This window comes from Sarcophilus harrisii, chromosome 2, assembly GCF_902635505.1.
Source record: "Sarcophilus harrisii chromosome 2, mSarHar1.11, whole genome shotgun sequence".
NCBI classification, from domain to species: domain Eukaryota; kingdom Metazoa; phylum Chordata; class Mammalia; order Dasyuromorphia; family Dasyuridae; genus Sarcophilus; species Sarcophilus harrisii.
In genome coordinates, this window is record NC_045427.1 from 628,883,786 (window position 1) to 628,902,652 (window position 18,867).

The following is an 18,867-nucleotide window of genomic DNA, read 5'->3' on the forward strand; positions in this document are numbered from 1 at the left end:
CCTTCTGCTCCATCTTACATGGAATGGAGCCCTCTGGACAGGTTTCCCAGTGCGTTACTTTCCCAGAATTCAGATTGAACACAAGGGCAATGATCAATTAAATTCAACAAGTGTTTATTAAGATCCTTCTGTTTGCTGGGGGTTGAGCATACAATGACGAAAATGGAACAATCCCTGCCCTCGAGAAGCTTTTATTATCCCACCTAGAATATGTATAAAGATAAGGTAATTTAAGGAGGGAGAGAACATGCAAAAGGGATGAGGGGGATCTCCCCTTCTCCTCTGGTGAAAGATAAGACCTGAAAGATAAGACCCTGATACTGCAAGGTTGATCTCTGCTCCATTCCTGGTCCAACAGAGGAAGGAAGAGGAGGAGGAGGAAGAAATGGGGCATCTGGGCTCTAATCCTAAGAGAGACCAACATAGAAACAGAACAGTGGAGCCGGGAACCTTCAAGCTCACGTCCTTGGTCCCACAGCTGGATTAGCTCCAGGGGCTCAGTCCAGAGAGAATTGCACAAGAGCGGAACAAGAGGGGACCTACAGAGAGGGGGAGGGGAAATCAGAGAGAGAAAAACAAATGTTTTGAGTTTCCCAAAGAAATCTGCAGGGATGCTTAAGATGCCGCGGACTGTGACCTGGGAAGTTGGGGCCAAGAAAGAGAAGTTCAGTATTTCAGTATTTATGAATTAACCTCCTTCTCCACTCCTCCCCCACCCCAGTCCCTGCCCCAGCTTTGGCAAGAATTCCCTTGGCTCCCAGTAAAGTCTAAAGAGAGATATGGGGACAAAGGCAGTCCTCTGCCCTAAGCTAACACTTAGGGCAGTGCCCAGCACATTTAGGCGCTTAATAAATGGTGGTTGATTGATTTGTAAGCCCTACCACACTCTAGAAATGTCCGTATTATTTTGAAGGAAAAGCAGGATTTTTGTATTTGGATAATGGGAACAGTTGGGGCTGAGGAGAGGAGAGAATTTGGAGGAAAGGCTGTGATATCTGTCAGTCAGTCAATAAGCATGTATTAATTGAACTTACAACAAAAGCATCTTTTACTTCTCTTTGGGCTAATAGGGCTGCTCTTTCATGAAAAATGACAGTTATTTTCCTTAAGTTTTTGTTACTCAACATGATGAATCTGTGGGGAGCTGAGTCCTTTCCTTCTGCCTCTGGGGGGTGACCCCTGATCTGATTCCCTGCTTTTCTTCCTTTTCAGCCGAGGATGGGGCCTGTGCCTAGATGATCCACCCGCTAACAATGTGATTGACTTCCCCATCGTCCCACCCGGTGTTCTGTATGACGTGAGCCATCAGTGCCGCCTCCAGTATGGGGCCTATTCCACCTTCTGTGATGACATGGATGTAAGCCGGGCTGATCCTCAGGGGGCTGGCAGTCAGCAGGGAATGGGGGGCACTGGGGTTCTGAGAGCGGTTGGGCTCAGACCAGGAGGGGCGTGGGAAGGAGGGCCCAGGTCAAGAGAGAGTAGTCTCCAAAGGGGCAGTCTGTCTCTGCTCTAGACTTCTTTCTGGAGCCAGGCTTCTTTACCTGATGTTTTCAGGGAGTCTGTGATCTTAGATAGATAAAAAATGACCTTTTTATTTTCACTGACTCTTACTGGAACTTCCTTCAACTGGTTAAAAAGTATTGGGAGAAGGAATCTATAATGGTTTCGAAGATATATATATATATCTTATATTTTATATATATATATATATAAAATATAAGATCATATATATAAAGTTTGTTTATATATATATAAACAAAAAATATATATATACATATATGTATATATATAAACATATATAAACAAACTTTATTAAGGACCTACAATGTTCCACACACTGTGCTAGGTGTCAGGAATACAAAGAGTCAAAAAAAGGGGAAAAAGGACATTCTGCTATTACAAGGACTCCCCTTTTACTAACAAACATGCTGAAATGACAAGTAGCCTTAGATAGCCAAGCATGCCTTAGGAACTAAATAATGAGTTAAAGACCGAATGTATGTATTGAGAAGAGAGAGGGAGGCCAGGAAGGTGCCATGGACAGGGGGGAGGCCAGGAAGGTGCCATGGGCAGGTGAGTCATTCTGGAGAAGAAGAGCCTTGAGCTGAAGGCCGGGACAGTGGGAGAGAGGAAGGAGAGTGTGTTAATAAATAGTTGGGCTCCTCTGGGACTTGGCCCCTCAAGCTGCTTCCTTCCCTGGACTTGTTCTCCACAGAATGTCTGCAACACCCTGTGGTGCTCAGTGGGGACCACCTGTCACTCCAAGCTGGATGCTGCTGTGGACGGCACCCGATGTGGCGAGAACAAGGTGGGTGGGCAGTGGCGGGGGAAGGGGGCCGGCAGGGTCTCCTGGCCTTGTGTCTGGAATGCAGAGGATGCTTCCCTCTGTTGGCCCCAGGAAGCAGGGTCACGGGGTAAAGGGCCCACAGCTTCTGCCACCATTCTTGGGACTAAAGAGGAGGGTTCTCCTCCCTCCCTGCCTCCCGTCTATTGATCCAGAGTAGAGACATGATCCTCCATGTAAGTTGCTTTATTCTTTTACCCGAGAGGCAAAGTGGAACACAAACCAAACAGAAGTCGGCCTGAGCTAGCTCTGGTCCCCAGTTCTGCCTGATGCCCTCGGGTATCACCCCCCTCGGAAGAGCCTGTGCCATGACGCCGAACATGCCCCCAGAGCCACCTCTGCCACCTCTCCTGTAGGGAAGCTCCCACCCTGGCAGGAGCAAATGCCATCACTCCTCCTCTTAGAGAAGAAGGGAAGGGTTTGGGAACGTTCCCTGGGAGGGTTAAGGGGCTGAAGAAAAAGGTGGGATTCTCTCCTGCCACCCTTCGTCGCACAAGCCCCCGACCCAAGTCCACCCTCCCTCCTGAGCACTCTGTCCACCAGACCAACACTTGTGGGGAGGCCCCATCCTGCCCCTCTTGGCCAAGGCGCCGTCCTGTGGCCCTCTGCTGAGTGAAAGGAGGTTCGGAAATGTGGAAAGCTTGTTTTCCTCTGTGTTATCGTGATCCTCATGCAAACTGTTCTTCTCTACCCCTTCATTTTCCCAAGCACTTGCCCTGTTTCTAATTAATCCCCTGCCTGAGAAAAAAAACAAGTGGCTATTGACAAAGTCACGCCTGCCTTCTCTTTGGGACGTTCTCACAGGAGACGGGGCCTTTCTGGTTCCCACACGCCCTTCCCTCTGCGCTCGTCTGCAGCGCGGTGATTCACACGGTGACGCTGTTTCTCTGCCCTGTAGAGAGAGAGAGAGTGTGTGTGTGTGTGTGTGTGTGTGTGTGTGTGTGTGTGTGAGAGAGAGAGAGAGAGAGAGAGAGAGAGAGAGAGAGAGAGAGAGAGAGAGAGAGAGAGACAGAGAGAAGAGAGAGACAGAGACAGAGAGAGAGACACACACAGAGAGAAGAGAGACACAGAGAGAGAGAGACAGAGAGAGAAGAGAGAGAGAGAGACAGAGAGAGAGAGAAGAGAGAGACAGAGACAGAGGCAGACAGAGACAGAGAGGGACAGAGAAGAAAAGAGAGACACAAACAGAGAGAGACAGACAGAGAGAGAGGGCGGGGAGGGAGACAGAGAAAGAGACAGAGAGAAAGAGAGACAGGGACAGACAGAGAGCCACACACAGAGAGAAGGAGGATGTGTGATGGGGGTTTCCTGATTCCCCCTCTGTCACCTAATAGATATCCTCCTACTTATTCTGCCCATGCATAGGGCTGGCTCTTTCTGCTGCACTCCGTGGCCCCCTCCTATAACCAGCCCTGTCCCCTGCTCCTTTTCACCAACTTCTCTGACCTTTCACCTTCCCATTTGCCTCCCCCTCAGGTGCCCTTCACCTTTTCCTTTAGCTCCCCTTTGCTCTTTGTTCATGGGGGTCTCCGCAGCCCATGGCCCTGTACCAGTGGGGCCGCCCACGTGGCTCCCTGCTGTCCCCACACCCGCTCTGGGGACCTGGCCAACCTTCATGTGCCCCTTACCCCACCCCCTGCCCGCTGTCCCTTCAGACAGTGTGACGGCCTCGCTGCCAGAGATGCCCCATGTGCCCAAGGGCCACCTTCCAGCTGGGAGTTTGAGATAATCACACACGTCACCCTCCCCCAGCACCAGACTGCCAAGGCGAACAGCAGCCTGCAGGATCCTGGGAGAATCTCCCTAACCAGATCATCACATGTTTGGGGATCCTGGGGATCCTGGCCCTCACATGTCCAAGGGAGGGGGAGGGCACAGAAGGGCGAGCCAAGGATGAAGGCGCCACTTTGTGCCAGCCAGCGCTGAATAATGGCTTTAAGTCTTAAAGGGCCTGTGAGGCCATCCCGGCCACGCCCTCATTTTGTGGATGAGGAAACTGGCCAGAGAGATTAAGGGACTTCCCCATGCCCAGGGAGGACGAGGGGAGGAAGGCAGCCCGAAGATCCGGTCAGCTCTGCTCGACTCCGAATGCCCCAGTGCCTGTCACTACCCAGCCCTTGCCCGAGCCCCCCAGCCACTCGCGGTGGGGCCCAGCCTGTGTCCAAGCTCCCCGGCCGCTCACAGCGGGGCCCAGCCCGGGAGATCAGGGAGCACTGCCTGGGCCTCATGAGCTTTGCTGAAGGCCTCCCCTGAATCATTGCCCAGAGGCAGAGTCCCAGGTGATTCGCAAGAAGGGGCTTATTCTTGTCTTGATCGTTAGATCAAGCAACTTGACTTGTCTGAGTTTATACAGACTGTGCTAGAATTGGTATCGGGCCTGTACTTAGGGTGAGGCAATTGGGCCTTTGTCTCAGAGGGCCAAAATTTAAAGGCCACTGATGGCATTTGTACGTAGAAATAACTAACTTTAGAAATTAAGTCAATTAAGAAGTGACCAGTTTCTTTCCCCAGCTGACCATATCCCTAAACGAGAACTTCTGGGGAGCTCCTAACTCCGTCCTGGGCTTTCTCCCTTAGTGAGACTTTGGGTTCCAGGGTCTCTGTAGCCACCATAGAAGTGATGTGTTGTCAGCTATGGGATTTTACCTGAAGTCTCCCAACAATTTCCCTCCATCCCAATGAAAAACATGTTGCTTCATCCAGCCGCATTTATCAGACCTTGGCAAAAGGCAGAATGGTTCTCTCTGGTTCGGCTCTTACCTTAAATCTAAGGTTTTGTTTACTTTAGTTACTATTTTGTTTTGTTTTGTTACTATTTTGTTTACTTTAGTTACTATTTTGTTTTGTTTTGTTTCTATTTTGTTTACTTTTGTTACTATTTTGTTTTGTTTTGTTACTATACTTTTGCTTTAAAAAATAACTAACTTTCCACTCACTTGCCAAGTCCAGCAGAACCCTTCCTTCTAACAAGTGGGGACGGTTGATGTAAAATGGCCGTGTGACAATGCGTGCCCCTTTCTGCCCCCTGGGTCACCGCCGGCTGTCGGAGACTTAAGGGGTCTCAGTCTTGTTTTCGTCTCCGTTACTGACTGTACGTTGTTCTCCTGTGGTTTACTCTCCCTTTTAGCTCCCAGTCTAAGAAGCGCCGGCCCTGACGCTGGGGGGGGGGGCGGCTTTGCCCCGGGACGCCACCGGAGGCAGCCCCCCCCTTGCTCACTGTGCCCTTCTCTCTTGCTTCCCGGCAGTGGTGTTTCGACGGGGAGTGTGTGTCCGTGGGCTTCCGGCCCGATGCTGTGGATGGAGCCTGGGCCGGCTGGAGCTCCTGGTCAAGCTGCTCCCGTAGCTGCGGTGTGGGCGTGCAGAGCTCAGAGAGACAGTGCAGCAACCCCACGTAAGCGCTGGCCTCTGCTCCGGGGCCGGGGGGGTGCAGGGGGAGGAGGTGTTCCAGTCAGCTCTGGAGAGCCCTCAAAGCCACAGGCCCTCCACCAGGGCTGATAGCAGCCCTGCTCGCTCAAGCCTTTGTCCCTCAATCTTAGGCTCCTGTTCCTGATGCAGAGGAGACTTTAGAGACTGTCTGCTAGGGCCTCATTAAACTTCAGGGAAAATAAAGATGGAATTGACTCCCATCCGAGTTTAAGCCCCTCCAGATTCAGACCTTGGATCTCTCATCACAACCACTCTTATGTAGCTGCCAAAGTACAAGGTTTATTGGATCTTCACCACAAGCCTGGAAGATGCTCTTAGTGTTCCCACTTCACAGATAAGGAAACTGAGGCAGGCAGCAGTTTCCTTAAATGACTGGCCCAGGGACATAAGGCTTGAGGTGTATGAGGCAGGATTTGAGTACAAAACTTGCTGACTCCGGGTCCAACACTATGTTCAGGGAGCCACCTGGCTGCTTCATGGCAGGGCTGGTTCTAAGTCCCCGTGATCGCTGTGATCCCAGCTGGGGATTCCACAATCTCTCTCTGGACTTTTCCCCTTCTGAGAATGGGGATGTTAGGGCTCCTCCATCAGAGCAGGGAAGGCCCCCCTCTCCCTTGGCCTGCTTCGGTCTGTCTGCATTTAGGACTCAGTGATTCCAGATGAGGGCAGGTAGGGAGAGCCGGGTGGGCTTCCTGCAGGAGGCAGTCAGTCTTGTGCCAAGGTCTCCCCTCTCTCTGGCCCTGAGCACCCTGGGAGCAGCCTGGGGCCTTCGTGGGTTCCAGAGGCCGTGTGGCCATCGGGGGCTGGGCTTTAAGCAGGGGCACCGCCTTAATGTGCTCAGTGTCTGTCGTGGTAGAAAGAGCTCTGGCTGCAGTGGGTCCTGGAAGGTCACCCCACTCCTGACTTCTGGAAGTCCTCCTGGACTGGTGGTCCGCGCCCTCAGGTCTGCGCTCGCCGCTCTCACCCTCCCCTGGTGAGAGCCCAGGCCCCTAGGGCTGCGCTTTGTCAACCTTCTGGGATGTGAATGAGACTCAGTTTCCCTGGACAGAACACAGGAGGGTTTGGCAGATCAACCTAGGGTCCCTCCCATGTTGTCACTCAGGACTGAATGAGTTGGCCTGAAGGGAAGAGATCTGCTTTGAGGAGTCAGAACTTGAACCCAGAGCTTGGGACATCTAGGACAGGGCTGCTGGAAGCTCCCGATCCTTGTCTTCTTTCCCACTGTCGGTTTCAAGGATGGATCGACCAAGATCTGAGGAGCCTTTGAGGGCCCCCCTCCCTCCAGCTTCAGTATCCCCCCAGATCAGCTTCCTGCCAACACTCTGGGGGAAAACAGGGGGAAGAAAACCAGCTCTGGAGTTAGTGGGCCGGGGTCCCAGCCCCTCCCTCCCCATGCTGATTACTGCCTGTCTGCCCTTGGACAAGTCACTTTGGCCACATGTAAATGCACAGAGCTAGGTCAGAAAGAGTTGGATGAAGATCCTTCCTTGGGTGGCTCCTGGTGGTGAGACCTTGGGCAAGACAGAGACAAGGGAGAGAGAGATACATAGAGACAAAGAGAGACAGAGAGACAAGAGAGATAGAGACAGGAGAGAGACAGAGACAGAGAGATACAGAGAGAGAGAGACAGACAGAGAGAGAAGACAGAGAAAGAGACAGAGAGAGGAGAGAAAGACAGAGAGAGAGAGAGAGAGAGAGAGAGAGAGAGAGAGAGAGAGAGAGAGAGAGAATCTAATACTTCTCTTCAGCTGTTGTGCTGATTCAGGCCATTCTCTCCCCTCCCTTCATTCAGCGGATCTTGGGGAGGTTATATTTTTTCATGGAGGATTTTAGTGAGTTCCTTCTTCCCCAAGAACTTGGAAATCAGTGAGGAGCCGGGAGCTCAGAGGTGAGGGAGCGATGGATTAGAGTCCCTATCATTTGCTGCCCGTATGGCTCTGGACAGGCCACTCCCTGGGCCCCAGATGCCTTATCTGTACATCAGGGCCTTGGAACAGAGGCTCCAGGGTCCCTTTCAGCTCGGTCTGTGAGGGGATTTCTGGGGACTCTGGAACAACCGCTGCTCTCCTGGCCGCATTTTCCGCTTCTGCCAAAGAAAAGGGCAATTGTCGGCTCCTAGGAATTCAGTGTGAAGAACCTTTCCACGTCAGAGGCCGAGGGCCCCAGTGAGATCAACTGCCCCGACCCCTTTATTTTGCTGGTGGAGAAGAGGTGATCCCTCAGCCCTTCCTGTGTCTGTGTTAATCAGTTATTTAAGGAACCTGCCACTGGCCAGCGAGGTCAGGAAATGCTGTTATTTAATCCTAAAAATAGGGTGCCAGGGGCCTGAGGAGAGATCCCTCTACCCCAGCCCGGGCTCTGGTGCTCTTATTCTCCCCCCAGCCCCTTCCTTCACCTCCTTGCCGGAGGCTCAGCTGTCTATGGGCTGGTCACCAGCTTCCCACCCTCCAGATTCAGGGGCACAAGAAGGCAAATTCCTGCCCACCTTCTAGGTCCAGGGCTGCCATTTACATCCCTAAGGCAGGAGAGGGCTTGAGCCGGCGGCCCAAGGCCTTCCCTTAGACATATACAAACTTGCTGGCAGTCTTTTCTCCTGGGATCATTTGTTTTGGCTCCTACAGGGGATATTTTGGTCCCGTGCCATTCCAGCTGGACTGGCTGGGGGATGGAGGATCTGCTTCCCTGTTGGAAAGACTCAGAACCAGAGACTATTTGGAGAAATGTCAGCTTTCCTTGAGAGCAGCTTTCTAGGAGTCAGGAAGAAGCATCCCCTCCAGGGGCCCTCCTGTAGCCTAACAAGTCCACATTTTTTGTGGCAAAATTCATTAGCAAAGTGCTTTGACATCCAGTCTCAGGAGGTCAGCAGGATATCAATTATTGGTCCTTTTTACAGAGGGGAAAGCTGAGGCCCAGAAAAGGGCAGAGCTTTTTGCCCAAAGCTGGGGCTAGAACTGGGGTCTCCTGTTCCCGTATATCAGTGTGACGTTGACATTATCTCTCTGGATCTCAGTTTGCTCATCTGTAAAATTTGATTAGCTGGTCTCTAAGGTCTCTTCCACCTCTAGATTTATGATCCTCTGAGTTTATGAACCTTAAGAAAGGTATAAATGACCCGAGATGTTGTAGAATCATTGCCCTAATCCTAGGCATTGGACTTCATAATAGCTTAATGGAACAATGTCCATTTTCCATGAGAAAGGATGAAGACCTATGAGGGAAGCAATTATCCAGACTAGAACCCAGGACTCTTGATCCCAACCTAAACCCTTTTCCCAGAACCAGTGAAAAAAGAAAAAAAAATCTCTAATTGGAGCTTTGCTTCCCAACGAATCTTCCCAAACATGTCTCAATAGATCCTCCTTTTTGGCCCAGTAAAGTCAAGCAAAATGAACACATTGACCATGTCTGATTTTGCTTCATTCTTTCCTTATGAGCTACCTTCTCTGTGCTACTCCTTGCCTCCTGTCAGAGCCTCCTCTGCCTTAATCCCAGCTCCAGAGCAGCAGGAGCATGGGTCATGTGGTGCCGACAGCTCCAGGGGCCTTGCCATCTTGGGAAAACTTCTTCCAAGGTCCTGTCATTGTGGGAATTCCCTCTACCTGGGCAGAACTCAACCCCTTATAATTCAGTAATCTATAACTTAACTAGTCTATCCTTTAAGTCTATAACTTAACCACTCTAAAACTTGGTAGATAAAACTATAATTTAATAGCCTTTAACTTAATCAGTCAACACCTGAGTAGATAAGTGTTTAACTTAACCAGTCTACAACTTAGCAGATAAGTCTGTAACATAGTACTCTGTCTGTAACATAGTACTCTATAATTTAGTCACTATATAACTTAGTATAAGTCTGGAATTTAGTAGTCTATAACTTAACCAGTCTACAACTTAGTAGATAAGGCTATAATTTAATCATCTATAATTTAACCAGTATCCAATTTAGTAGATTAGTCTGGAGCTTAGTAGTCTGTAACTTAATCAGTTTATAACTTAGCAGACAAATGACAACTTAATAGTTTATAATTTAACCAGTTTACAACTTAGTAGATAAGTCTGGAACTTGGTAATCTGTAATTTAACCAATTTTCAATTTAGCAGATAAATCTGAAACTTAATAGTCTGTAACTTAACCAGTTTACCACTTAGTAGGTAAGTCTATAACTTAGTAGTCTATAACTTAACCAGTCTACAGTTTAGTAAACTGTAACTTAGTAGGTAAGTCTGAAATTTAGTACTCTATAATTTAATCAGTCTACAACTTAATAAGTCTGTAACTTAGGAGTCTATAACTTAACCAGTCTACAACTTAGTAAACTGTAACTTAACCAGTCTACAGCTTAGTAGGTAAATCTGTAACTTAGTAATCTATAACTTAACCAGTCTACAACTTAGTAGGTAAATCTGTAACTTAGTTATCTGTAACTTAACCAGTCTACAACTTAGTAGATAAATTAGTAACTTATTTAACCAGTCTACATCTATAACTTAATAGTCTGTAACTTAATCAATATATAGCTTAGTAGATAAGTCTATAATTTAACCACTCTACAATTTAGTAGATAAATCTGTAATTTAGTAGTCTGTAACTTAACCAGTGTACAACTTAGTAGGTAAGTCTTAGGGCATTGCTAGAAATTCAGAGTAAGATTAAGTGACTGTGGTCACACAGCAGAGTCAGAGGTTGGACTAGGAGCCCAGCCTTCTCCGTCGTGCATCCCTGTTGTATCTCATGGTGTCCCTGGGTTATCGACCAGTGGATAAGCCAAGAACCAGCACCCTTTTAGGTCCTGAGGAGACGGACAAAAACATCCCCAAATCTCACAGAACTCATAGGTTCTCTTTGGGATTCTCCTCTGTCTCGGACTCATTGAGTGCTCTAGAGATGAGCCCTGTCCAAGAACAGCACGTTCAGAGGAGCGATGGCGGCCCGCGTTATTTCACCCCTCTGGGAGCCCCGTTTTGCTCATTTGGGAACTCAGACACGGCCCCTGCTCATCTCCGAGGGTGCTTTCTGCTAGAAGTCCTATAATTAGAGAGCACTGCTCCTCCTCCCCCTTCCCAGCCAGATGGAATGCTAGTGGGCTCTGAGAAAGAACCTCCTTTAATGTGGCTTTGTGGCTCCGGGAGCAGGGCCGGAACAAGGGCTCCTCTCTTCCCGAGCTGGGTCAGGGCGTTTGTCCTTGGTGAGGTCTGAACCTATCCTGCCTCCTCTCTTTCTGCCCCTGGTAGCAGGAGCCCCTGCATGGCTTCTTGCCCCATGGTCCCTCCCCAGCTCCGAGCCTCCTTGCCATTGCCCCGCAGCCCCCTCTGCTTTGGAAGGGCGGCTTCCACAGCTGTGCTTCTAGGCCCTGGAGGTCACATCACAATATGGGCATTCATGAAAGCCACATAAAAAGAATTCCGCCGCGGGCCCTTGGCAGCTGCCCACCTTGCCTACCCTTCATCCCAGCTCTGCCCTCCTCCCGGGTCAGGTTTGCTGCTTTCCCGAGGCGAGTGGCAGGCATCCGGTGAGGGTATGGGCTGGAAGAGAAGGGAGAGGAAGCCCCCGTGGCCCCCTGAGGACTCCCTAAGACTCAGTCCCGGCAGTTGGAGCAGAGAGTGTGATCCCAAGCTGAATGTAGGGGGCCAGCCTTATGCAGAAAGGCCCTGGAGGGCTGGTGGCTGATTCAGAGGGAGCAGGCTGGGCAGCGGGACACCTGGCCGGACGGGCATCCTGCTTAGGGCCAAGCTGCTGAGGGTCCACTTGGCCTCCCGCAGAGGTTCAGGGCCTTGCAGAGCTGGGGCTGGTCAGGACTTCTCAGGGCTTCCAGGCTTTCCATCCCTTTACAAAAAAGGAAACTGAGGCTCCTCTCACCCAAGGTCAGCCAGCTTGTAACTAGTCCAAGCGGGATCCCAACTCGGGGTGCCATATTGCCCATATCTCTTGGGACCCCAGGCTGGGGCGGAAGCCAGTGCTGTTCATACTTAACCAAGTAAAGGATTTTCCGCCTCTTAGCTTTGTTCCCTACAGATAGGCTGAGCGCCTGATCTCCTGGCCCTTCCCCAGGTTCCTTCTGCTTTTTTTTTTTCTGCCTATTAATAACAATTCCTTAGCAAATAGTGAAAGTATTTGGGGAAAGAAGGTGGCAGGGCATCTGGCTTTGCGATTTGATTCACGTGGGTGATCTACCAGTGTGGAAACACTCCCCCTGTTCTGTAACCGGTGGCAAACTGGCCCAGTGGAAAGGTCACTGAGCTTGGAGTTCAAATCTGTCCTTGGGGACTAACTAGCTCTGATCCAGGGCTATTCATGTAGCCTCTTTCTACAGTTTCCTCAGCTGTAAAGAGATATCAAAATAGCATCTGCCTCCTAGGGTTGTAAGGCTCAAATGAAATATGTGTACAACATTTCACAGAGGGTCTCATATACTGTAGGTGCTATATAAATGCTAGCCATTATTATTACAAGTTTTCAAGAGTTGCCTGGGAATAGTCTGAGCTTAAGAGACCCACCATCTACTTTGTCTCCAAGGCTGGCCTAGGACCAGCTATTTCTGACTCCCCAAATTCAACAGCCCCACATCAGTCTTGCTGATTTTGATGCCCACGGCCTCTCTCAGGGAAGTAACATTCTATGTGTTGGCAGCTGGACAGAAGCCCAGGATGTGGAGCTATGTCCTAATTTTGCCAGCATCACGCCAGGGACTCACGAGCTCCAAGGCTCTCTGCGCTGGAGCTCTGGGCTCTCCCGGGACTGGCCTGAGCCAGCCACGGCAGCCGTCCCTCCCCCACCCCGTCCTGGGTCATCACGGTTCTGTTCAGGAAATGGCCTTGGCCAAGTAGATCTAGTGGTTTAACCATTCCTGGGAAGGCTTGCCCTAATTCCAGTTAGTACAGTGACCCTCACCAACGCAGAATGAGGGGGGTCAAAGTGACCCGCCTCTCATGTGCTTTAGCACTTAGTGAAGCCTTGAGAAAGGCGTTCACATTTACGCATTCATTCACCATGCTCCACTCTGAGTTTCAGCCATTATTTCATTTGATGGATGAGGTGGCAGAAGTATAGGGAATATTATCCTGGTTCTATCAGTGAGGAAACTGAGAGATTAAACTCACCCAGGTTTAAAAAAAAACTGAGACTTAAACTCACCTGGGTAAAAAACTGAGAGATTAAACTCACCCAGGTTAAAAAAAAAAAAAACTGATAGCTTAAACTCATCCGGATAAAAATCTGAGAGATTAAGCGCACCCAGGTAAAAAGACTGGCTCTTCTGGGATTTTCTCTCCATCTGCATATGATAATTTTTTGTTGTTTTGGGAGTAATCGGAGTGATTTTCCGTGACACAGATAGTAAGTGAGAAGCTGGATTAGAACTCAGGTTCTCCAGCCATGCTCTCTCCACTACCACTCAGCTGCCCCTGCATATGGCACTTTCTGAGCTAGAAGCCCTTCAAGAAGGAGGGAGCTCACGCCTTTCCAAGCAGCCTGTTCCTCTGAGGGATGCTCATGCTTGTCGAGATAGCTCGAATGTTGCCTTCAGGCCAGAACTGAGCTCCCTATAACTTAACCCTAACTGCGGCCTGATGGGGACCAGCCTGAAGGATCTCATCTCTCCAGTCCAAAAGCCCTGATATTCCCTGACATCTGAGGGAGGGATCCTGCCTGAGGCCGAGGAAACACCCCTTGCAGAGAGAGCCCGCTCTGGGCCTGCCAGTTGTGAGACTTTGGGGTCCGTGTCTGCCAAAGGAGCTTATGGGAGCAGATGAGTTCTGGGGTTCTTCATTCCATCCCCATGGATTGGTCAGAGAGGGTCAGAGTTTTGTACAGTATTTGGAAGTGGGGAGGAATAATTGCAGAGTTCTGAGAGGCAGAGCTTTGGCCAATCTCAAAGTAAATTGGATATTTGATAAGATGTGCTGCATTATGGGGAAAAGGTCGTTTCATCTTGTGTGGACAAATGTTTTTGTAGTATCTCCTGTGTCCAGGGTCCTGGGCTTGGTCCGGGGGATACGAACATTTAAATAACAAGAGCAGTCTAGGTCCCAGCTTCTTAAAGTTCATGAGTCCAGATGGGGTCTTGTAACTGAATGTGGGGTCCCAGAGTTCTGAGTTGCTGCCATAAATGTTTGACTTGTAGATCTATTTCATATACTTACCTACCCAGGATCACGTAAAATTTCTCTGGCTAAATGGAGAAAGTTTAAGAAGCCCTGGCCTAAGAGACCCCCACAGTGCCTTCGCTCTCTGAGCTTCCTCTGATTCCGAGTTGTCCCCATTCCAGCAGTTGGGGCTGGACAGGGTAGAAAAACTCACTCTCCGAAATAGCGAGGCCCCAGTGCCTCCTGGGAGGGCCAGGAAGGAGAGAGGAGAAGGGCGGCAGTGTCCACCTGTGGTCATTCTCATGCCCTTTGCCCTGGCCTCCCATCTCTAAACAGACCGGCCTTGCCTAGAAAGCAGGTCGCCTCTGAATAGTGCATTGTTCCAGGGGTCACAGAGTTGAAGGCAGCTCAGCTGTGTCTCTGGTGCGTGAGGGGAGAAGAGCAGAGGGGCTTTGTCTGAAGGATCAAGACCCCTTCCTCTCTTTCCTCCTCCTCCCCCAAGCCGGAAGGGCCAGCTGGGCCCTGAGATCAGTGGTGTCATCCCCAGGACACAGGGAGGTCTGTGCAGAGGGTCACTCCTGCAGCCCTGCTGGGGGACTGTGGCGGGGGAGGCTGCTTCTGGGCATTCTCCTGACCACCCAGAAGATGTCCAGAGTGCACCAATTTTAGTGTCAGAGAACCAGGAAGCGTGACCTAATGGAAAATTCAGCAAAACAAGAGTCATTTTGAATCCTAGTCTACCATTTACCAGCCGGGTAACCTTGGGAAGAAGTCAGTCCCCCTCCCTGGGTCTCAGTTTCTACATCTGTAAAACAAGAAGACTGGATCTTCAGGTCCCTCCTGGCTCTGACCTTCTGGGAACCTGTAATGTCATTTCCTTAGCCTGGCATTGAAAGCCCCCTCCCCAACCTGTGTTCCTGTCTTTAGCTCACCTTGTCCTGTGCTTGGCCAAACTTCTCGCCATTCTCTGAGCACATCTGCCATTATCTCACCCACGAGCCTGTGCTTGGGCCGTTCCATCTGCCCCGAATGCCTTCCTCTCCTGCCTCCTTCTCCTCCTCTCCCTTTTCCCCCAGTAAATAAATGAGGAAAAGGCCTGTTTTAAGTTCTTATGACAAAGCAAAGGCTATGGAACCCATGCCTCCAAGCCCAGGTAAAATGTCCCTGAAGTTCGACCAGATTCCTTAATCAATTTATCAACAGTCATTTATGAGGTATTTTACTGTGTGCCAAGGGTTGTGTACAAAGGACTCGAGATACATAGAAAGGGAACAGCGGACGCGACGTTGCTTTGGGGAGCTCCCCTCCCCCTTTGGGTCCCATCACGCCACACTGGACAGCCGGACCTGTTTCCCGGCCCGACCCTGGCACTCGTTTGGGAGCACAGCCCCGGATTTAGTTCTCTCCGTCTGTCAGTTCCTAGCCCTTTCTCTGGAACACGGCTGGTCCTTTGTACTTGAAGTGTTCCACAATGACATCTCTGTGTTCGAGTTGAGTTACAGTATGTCTGACTGTGGCTGACCAGACCCACACAGGCTCGGGATGCCCTGCCTCGGGTCAGCACAAATAAACCCCGGGAACATCTGAGGCTTCTCTGATTTGGGGCATCTTGCATTTCCTTTGGGCTACGTCGGTTCTGATTTGCCATAGAGCCCAGCCCCTTCTCTGACCAGGGCATCCCATGCCACACAGTCCGTGCCAGGGTCTCCCATGTCATCCAATCGATTCTGAAGTTCAACAATGATAATAATAACTACAACAATAGGAAACATTTTTAAGATTTCTAAAATGCTTTACAACATCATCTTACCTGATCCTCACAATATCCCAGGAAGGCTGCAGCTCCTGTCCTTCCTGATTTGCAGAGGAGTTGCCCAGGGAACCATAGCTAGTAAATGTCTGAGGCGGGATTTGAACTTATCATTTCTTGACTCCAGATCCAGCACCTTATCCCCCTGAGCCATCAGCAGCCTCAAGTGCTGAGTGCCAATCATAGGATTATAGCCTTGTGGAGAATTAAGGGCCAGAAAGAATCCTTTGGGGCAGCTCTTGCTCCACTTGAGGGATGCGATATTCCAGGCTAACTGAGCCACTTGTTGGTCCCAGTAGATATCTATTCATCTCCCACCAACATGTCTTTGCACAGCCTGTCACTCATACCTGGCATCCTCCCCCCCCCCCACTTATTTCTGCCTTTTAGAATCCCCAGCTGCCTGCAGAGCTCAGCTCCAGGGCTACCTCCTGCTTGAGGCTTTGGGAATTCCCAGCTGCCAAGGTCTCCTCCCATCCTAAATCACCATAGATCGAGTCGGCCCATAGGAGGTTGACACATAGGAGGCACTGAATAACCCAGGAAGGCTTCACCCTTTCTGTGTTGTGGACATCTCTGTCAGTCTGGGTAAACCCTAGGAACCCCTTGTCAGAATAATGCTTCCAAATGCTTAAAATAAGACCAATTATATTAAAAGTAGAATTTTCCCCATCCAAGTTCACAGATCCTTTAAACTCCATCAAGGATGTGTTGTGGACCTATCAGTCTGGATAAAGCCTAGGAAGCCCTTGTCAGAATGATGCTCCCAAATGTTTAAGATAAAGCCGATTATATTAAGAGAAAAGTAGAATTTTTCCCATCCAAGTTCACAGAGTCTTTAAACTCCATCCATAGATGTATTGTGGACCTGTCAGTCTGGGTAAAGCCTAGGAACCCCTTGTCAGAATGATGCTTCCAAATGCTTAAGATAAAGCCAATTATATTGAGAGAAAAAGACTTTTTCCCATCCAAGTTCACAGACTCTTTGAACTCCATCCATGAATTCCTTGTGGTTCCCATGGAACCCGGTTTAAGAACCTGATTTGGTCTAGTCCCCTCATTTTACAGATGAGGAAAGTGAGACCCGGAGAGGTTCGTGACTTGTATGACTGCCACACAAGGGTTAAGGAACAGGTCCTGAGTTGGAATAAATGAAAAAGCCTAGAACCTGGATGCGAGCTCAGCCAAATCAATGATAACAAATGAAGGAAAAAGCACTTACTAAGAGCTGACTGGGTGCTCTGAGCACTGTGCTGAACCCTGGGGTACAGAGAAACAAGGAAGACATTCTCTGCATCTGTATTTCATGTGGGGGAGACAGTACATAGAAAAAAGTTTCTTTCAGGGAAGGTGAAAAGACTAAGGAGATTATATAGGATGCAATAGCATAGATGGTAAGACCCACGGGTCCTTAGGGTACGTCAGCTGGTTGGATTACAGTGCTGAGGATGTGCAGGGTCTAGAGTCAGGGAAAGCGTTAAAGTCCAGTGGATCTCCATCTCATTGGAAGGAATAGAGTTGGTGGTTCTCATCTAAACTGCAAAGAGCGGTCAAGCTGCTCAGACGAGTTCTGGGGTTTGGGGAGGCAGAAAAGGCAAGGCGGGAGGGTAGTCCTCATAATGGCGACTCTGCAGCCAGAATAGGGTCTGGGAAGTCAAGGATGAAACTCCTTTTCCATCTGTAAAATGGAGATAATAAAGGCACTTAACTCCTAAAGTTGTGAAAATCAAATGAGATAGTACTTATTATGTGCTTTGCAAACCTTAAAGCATTGTATTAGGTGCTAGCTTTTAGTAGGAAATAATCTCTTCAGCTTTCTCCTTTTTATGCATTCGTTGATCTAACTGGACTGGTCTTGGAACCCCTTGCACATGAAGTTCCCTCTTCCTTCTCTCTGCACGGGATCCCTGTGCATTTGTGCAGACAGTCTCCTACACCTGGAATGCATCACCTGCTCAATGCACCCAAGGTCCCTAGTTTCCTTCAGAGCTCGCTTATTATTAGGCCTCAAAAATTATTTTACAAAAGACAAAAAGAACCGATAGCTACAGAAATATTGTTAGCAGCTCTTTTTGTGCTATTAAAGACCTGGAAACAAAGGGAGCGCTCGTTATCTGGAGAATGAGTGAACAAGTTGTGGTCGAGGAAAGCGCTTATGCTGTAGGAAACAAGGAGAAGGGTGGTTTTAGAGAATCCTGGGAAGATTTGTATGTAGTGATTCAGAGTAAAGCAAGCAGATCCAGGAGAACACTTTATACAGTAACAAAAACACTGGAAAGACACAAACAATTGTGAAAGACTTAAGAACTCTGATCAACACAATGTCCACCCAGAGTCCCAGAGGACTGATGTCGCTACCCTGGAGGATGGCCTATATTTGCAAAATCAGATACATATTTTTTTGCATGTTTCACCAATACAGAATTTGTTTTGCCTTGACTATGTATATTATGTAATATATATATCATATGTATCATATTATTAAATATATATTATGAGAGTTATAGTTTCCTTTTTTCCTCCATTGGTGAGGGAGAGGTATAGGAGGGAAAGAAAATTTTAATTGAAAATTTTTTAATTAGTTTATATTTATTTTGTTTTTAATGGGAGTTTTTTCTATTAATTTTTTAAATTAACAAGCATTTATTTTCTCTTTCTTCCTCTGGAAAAAGGAAAAATGTACCTCAACACTAATCCTGTGAGATTTTTTTTTTGAAGTTTTTCTAGTTGCCTCCCCCAGTAAAATGTAAGCTTCTGGAGGGCAGGGACTACTTGACTTTCTGTCTCCAACAGCAGGCACAAGTGCCTTGCATACAGGAGGTGCTTAACACATGCTTGCTGATTGATTTCTCTTCTCCCTTATTCCTCCCATCCAGGCCCAAGTATGGTGGCAAGTACTGTGTGGGGGAACGGAAGCGATTCCGTTTGTGCAGCATCCAGGCTTGCCCCACTGACCGGCCATCTTTTCGCCAGATCCAGTGCAGCCAGTTTGACGCCATGCCTTACAAGGGAGAGCAGTACAAGTGGGTCCCTGTGTCCAACCACAGTAAGTTGCCTTCAGAAATCATGGCTTGATCTCTCGGCTGGCAATCTGTCCCACTCCTGATCCCACCAACCTCAAGCCCTGGAACTGAGCTTCTGAAGACTGGGTCCATTTTTGCTCCACATCCTACCCACCCACAAAGGGTTGTCCATCCTGATGTGG

The 18,867-nt window shown here is 49.1% G+C and overlaps 1 protein-coding gene across 1 annotated transcript in view; it reads left to right on the plus strand.

The window, feature by feature from the left end:
* The window catches only part of ADAMTS7 (ADAM metallopeptidase with thrombospondin type 1 motif 7), a 159,599-nt gene that overhangs the window by 86,127 nt on the left and 54,605 nt on the right, over nucleotides 1–18,867 (plus strand). The window contains exons 9-12 of the mRNA XM_031956764.1: nucleotides 1,213–1,357; nucleotides 2,216–2,308; nucleotides 5,590–5,735; nucleotides 18,539–18,708. Coding sequence (XP_031812624.1) covers nucleotides 1,213–1,357; nucleotides 2,216–2,308; nucleotides 5,590–5,735; nucleotides 18,539–18,708 — 554 coding nt within the window. The remainder of the gene's footprint in view (nucleotides 1–1,212; nucleotides 1,358–2,215; nucleotides 2,309–5,589; nucleotides 5,736–18,538; nucleotides 18,709–18,867) is intronic.